At 46.3% G+C, this 4410-nt stretch overlaps 1 protein-coding gene across 5 annotated transcripts in view; it reads right to left on the reverse strand.

The window, feature by feature from the left end:
* Akr1a1 (aldo-keto reductase family 1 member A1) overlaps positions 1–4410 on the reverse strand; it is a 14922-nt gene continuing 10512 nt past the window's right edge. The window contains exons 3-9 of one of the 5 annotated variants that reach the window (XM_013355296.2): positions 3948–4099; positions 2944–3139; positions 2534–2733; positions 1689–1761; positions 1322–1408; positions 749–855; positions 1–161 (exon numbers count right to left, since the gene is read on the reverse strand). In XM_013355296.2, coding sequence (XP_013210750.1) covers positions 775–855; positions 1322–1408; positions 1689–1761; positions 2534–2733; positions 2944–3139; positions 3948–4099 — 789 coding nt within the window. In that variant the 3' untranslated portion in view covers positions 1–161; positions 749–774. Of the gene's footprint in view, positions 162–730; positions 860–1321; positions 1409–1688; positions 1762–2533; positions 2734–2943; positions 3140–3947; positions 4100–4410 lie in introns of all 5 variants that reach the window. The other 4 variants (XM_013355293.2, XM_013355295.2, XM_013355294.2 and 1 more) reach the window with 4 other exon arrangements.

The following is a 4410-nucleotide window of genomic DNA, read 5'->3' on the forward strand; positions in this document are numbered from 1 at the left end:
TCAAACAAAGCATATGCTCCAAGGGCTTTATTTTCTTAGGCGTAGCAGGCAACACTTAGCAGGGGAGCTGAAAGGGAAGCTGGGAAACAATGGCCTCAGTATGGGTCATTAAAGGGATACAGAGGGTGTCCAGCATCTCTGGGGACCATCTTCCCATCCACCTGAAGAGAGACGAACAGATGAATGCATTAGCAAACACTGACATTCCCAAGACCCATGGCATTACCTCCAGTTCTCCTGAAGAATTTTACCTATCTATAGCACTACGACAGCTGACATCAGCAGGACCCAAGCATCAAACCCACAGCCTGGTACATGGTTAACCTTGCCCTTAAGACTTCGTAGTATCAACTGGAATAATGTAGCTAGAATCTGTTTACTTCCTTATATGTAGCAGACTTCAACAAAGTCGACAATGTTTCCTGAGCTCCTCTCTATTTTTTAATTTAATGTGACATGAGGGCAAGTTATCTTTTTTTAATTATTTATTTTTACTTTATCCGTGTTTTGCCTGTATGTATGCCTGTATGAGAGTGTTTGACCCTGGCATTACAGACACAGTTGTGAGCTGCCATGTGGGTACTGGGAATTGAACCTGGGTCCTCTGGAAGAGTAGTCAGTGCTCTCAACCACTGAGCCATCTCTCCAGCCCCCTGAGCTCCTCTCTTATGATTTAACTGGAGAAATGAAATAGGTCACAAGATCATCAGGAAGCAGGACTGAGACTCACACGTTATGTCCATTATACCTGAGTCATACTAATTTTCCCCAACTTCAAGAGAATGAGACCACTGAAGAAGAGCTTGGTGTAGCCCAGAACTTGGTAGGCTGAGGCAAGAGAATGGAGTGTAAAATCTGCCTGAAAGGAAAGAAAGGGAAACAGAAAGGCAAAGGGAAAGAAAGTGAAATCAGGCAGGAAGAATGGCAGGAGTTCAAAGCCAGCCTGAGCCACACAGCGAGCTGCACAAAAGCAAGAATGACAGAGTAAGTCCCTGTCTCAAAAAAAAAAGATGTGTGTGGGGATAGGCCTGGTGGTGGCTCACACCTTTAGGCAGAGGCAGGCAGACCTCTGAGTTCCAGGCCAGTCAGGGCAATATAGTGAGACCCTGTCTCAAAAAAAATTTTTTTTTTTTTTTAAAAAGAGGAAAGGAAGACAGGAAAGGAAGAAGCAAAGAGAAGAAACAAGCAATGCACCTTGAGTAGCAATCCCACCAACATTCTGCCCCTTCTCCAGTCAGCAGGCCTGAGGTCACACCTGGGCCACCATACCCCAAAACTCCTCTTCCCTGTTCCCTGACTCAGGATGGTTACACATCATTACCGTAATCATGGGCACAATATACCGCCAATTTTTGTTCAGAGCATCTAATTGCTTCATCTCCTCGGGGCTAAAGGTGAAATCAAACACCTGGAGGGGACAGAAAAATCAGCCTTGTGAGTGGTAGCCTGAGTATCTCAATACCGGCCTCTTAGCAGGTAGAACCGGGGCAAGATCTCCATCTTTCTCTCTCTTTGATTTTTTTCAAGAAAGGGTTTTTCTGTGTATCTCTGGCTGTAGATGGACCGGGAATTCACTCTAGATGGACCAGGCTGGCCTTGAACTCATATAGCTCTGCCTGCCTCTGCCTCCTTGAGTGCTGGGATTCAAGGTGTGAGATTAAAGAAGACAGAACCTAATGATCAAATACCTGAATGTTCTGAAGGATACGCGAAGGAGTGACACTTTTGGGGACGCAGATTACTTTCCGCTGAACCTGCCATCTGGGTGGGGAATGAAAATAAAGAAAATTAATTAGCATTCAGAAACATTTTAACCATAATGCAGCCCTCCGTCCCTCCCTAATTCTTAGACCACCTGAGCCGCATTAGAATAGATGACTGCCTCTCTGTGGCCTCATTCCAGCCCATATGGAAAATCCTCAGTCCTACTCAGGCAAATTAAGGGGGGGAAAAAAGAGCCCTTTGAGCTGGGTATGGTAGCACATACCTTTAATCTTAGCACTCTGGAGGCAGAGGCAAGTGGATCTGTAAGTTCTTGGCCAACCTGGTCTGATGGAGGAGGGTCATCTGTCTATGTGTTACTTTCATTGGTTAATAAAGAGACTGCCTTGGCCTTTTGATAGGGCAGAAAATTAGGTAGGCGGGGTAGACAGAACAGAATGCCGTGAAGGGAAGTGAGGCAGTTGCCATGATTTTCCAACCCGAGACAGGTGTAGGCTAGAATCTTTCCCAGTAAGCCACCACCTCGTGGTGCTACACAGATTATTAGAAATGGGTTAAGCAAGATATGAGAGTTAGCCAAGAAGAGGCTAGATATAATGGGCCAGGCAGTGTTTAAACGAATACAGTTTGTGTGTTGTTATTTTGGGTGTAAAGCTAGCCACATGGTAGCCGGGCAGGACAAAAAGCAGGCCTGCTTGCCTCATCACTGCACTGGTCTAGACAGTTCCAGGCCAGCCTATCTCAAGAAGAATAATTTCCTCAGTCCTTGCTTCCCAATCAGGCCTTTCCCCACCTTAAAAATGTCACATACCTGAGCAAGATCTGAGCTGGAGACCGGCCATGTTTTTCAGCAAGTGCCAAGACCACTGGATCCTCAAGCAGGACTGGCTCATTGGGATGGCGCCAAGCACGATCAGAGGATCCCAAGGGGCTGTATGCAGTCACTTCCAAGCCTCGTGCTTGACAGTGGGCAATGAGCTCATTCTGGGCCAGGTATGGATGGCATTCCACCTGAAACGGTGAGCAAACTCTGGCACCGCGGCCTCCACTGTGGACCTCTAGGCCCACTGTTTGCACTGGTGACTTCATGCTCTTCCAGGACTTCAAATCCTTCAACAACACTTCGGACAACTTGCAGTCTCCACTGAGGAGATCCATCACCTGATTACCCATGCTCTGCACACACAACCCACCTTCCATTCATCTGTTTGTAATGCTCACCTGCAAGACAGCTGGGCGCACAGAGGCCACACTGAGGATATCATCAATCTGCCGACTGTTGAAGTTGGACAAGCCCAGTGCTTTCACCAGGCCCTTTGCCACCAGTGCCTCCAGAGCCTTCCAGGTGTCCTTATAGTGGATGGAGTCATATCGCATGGTCCCATCGGCATTCTTGGGAAAGGGATTGTCTCCACGCCTGAGTGAAACAGAGACCCCCTAAGTGTCAGCAAAGATGTCAGGCTTCTGCCCTTCCTGCTCATCCAGGTATTCTATGTGCTCCACTTTAAGACCAAAGGATGAAGTGACAAGAATTAGAAACAGCAATGCTTTCTCACCCTTCTAGTTTATAACTCAGGTATTACATCTACATGGAAAGCCCATCCTTCCTCTTTTTTTTTTTTTTGTATTTTTGGGTCTTTGGTTTGGTTTTTAAAGACAAGGATTCTGTGTAGCACCTGCTGTCCCAGAACTAAATCTGTAGACCAGGCTGGCCTCAAAGTCAGAGATCCACATGCCTCTGCTTCCCAAGTACTGGGATTAAAGACATTCGACACCATGCCTGGTTCAGGGGCCAAGAGTCTATTTCCTTTTCTCTAGTACACTTCCTTAATGCCATCTTCCTCAGGGGGAGTTCTGTACACCTGACAAGGGCACAATGCTGATGCAAGACATCTCACACCCTCTGTTGAGAGACATTCACAGCCAAAATCTTGGAGGACCTACTATAAAAGAGCAGCATGTTTCCTTATTGAACAATAGAGTACTAGATAGAGACCACTCATATAAACATACGGTATACACTAAGTGTTCCTTATTATATACCTAAACTCCTGGCTGCAGAAAACGTAAGGATCCCATGGGTAAGGATCCCATGGTACATAAGCTCATCTGCTTGTTGCACAGCTAGTGTTCTTACCCCATTCTGCAGCTGTGAATATGATAAATTACTAACACTACACACCCAATCCCCAAATTCCAGAAAAAGTTGCAGAGGCAAGGCTTACTCGAAGGCGTGAGGCCAATGTATCAAATAGAGGTCCAGATACTCCAACTGGAGGTCAGCCAGTGTCTTCCGAAGGGCACCTTCTACATCCTCAGGGTGGTGCTTAGTGTTCCACAGCTTGGATGTCACAAACAGCTCCTCTCGAGGCACTGCCTGTGACAGAGGCAGAGCCCGCTGTGAGAACCCTGGGCACCCAGTCTTACCTACCCACACCTATGGGAGAGGAACAGAAGTGTGCCCCAGAATGTGACCCGATACAAAATCATAAACTTAAAACATGAGGTTTTCTTCTGAATGCCATCTTGTAATTCTCAAGTATGAACTTTACAGATGACAATGTCAAAAAGCTGAACATGCTGGGAGCTGATGCCAGCTTCCCTCATCCAAGACCAAGTTCCAGCTTCAGCTTTGGTTCTCACATCCCATTTCTTTTTTTTATTTTACTTACTTATTTATTTATTTTT

This window comes from Microtus ochrogaster, unplaced genomic scaffold (genome assembly GCF_000317375.1).
Source record: "Microtus ochrogaster isolate Prairie Vole_2 unplaced genomic scaffold, MicOch1.0 UNK110, whole genome shotgun sequence".
Classification (NCBI taxonomy): Eukaryota; Metazoa; Chordata; class Mammalia; order Rodentia; family Cricetidae; genus Microtus; species Microtus ochrogaster.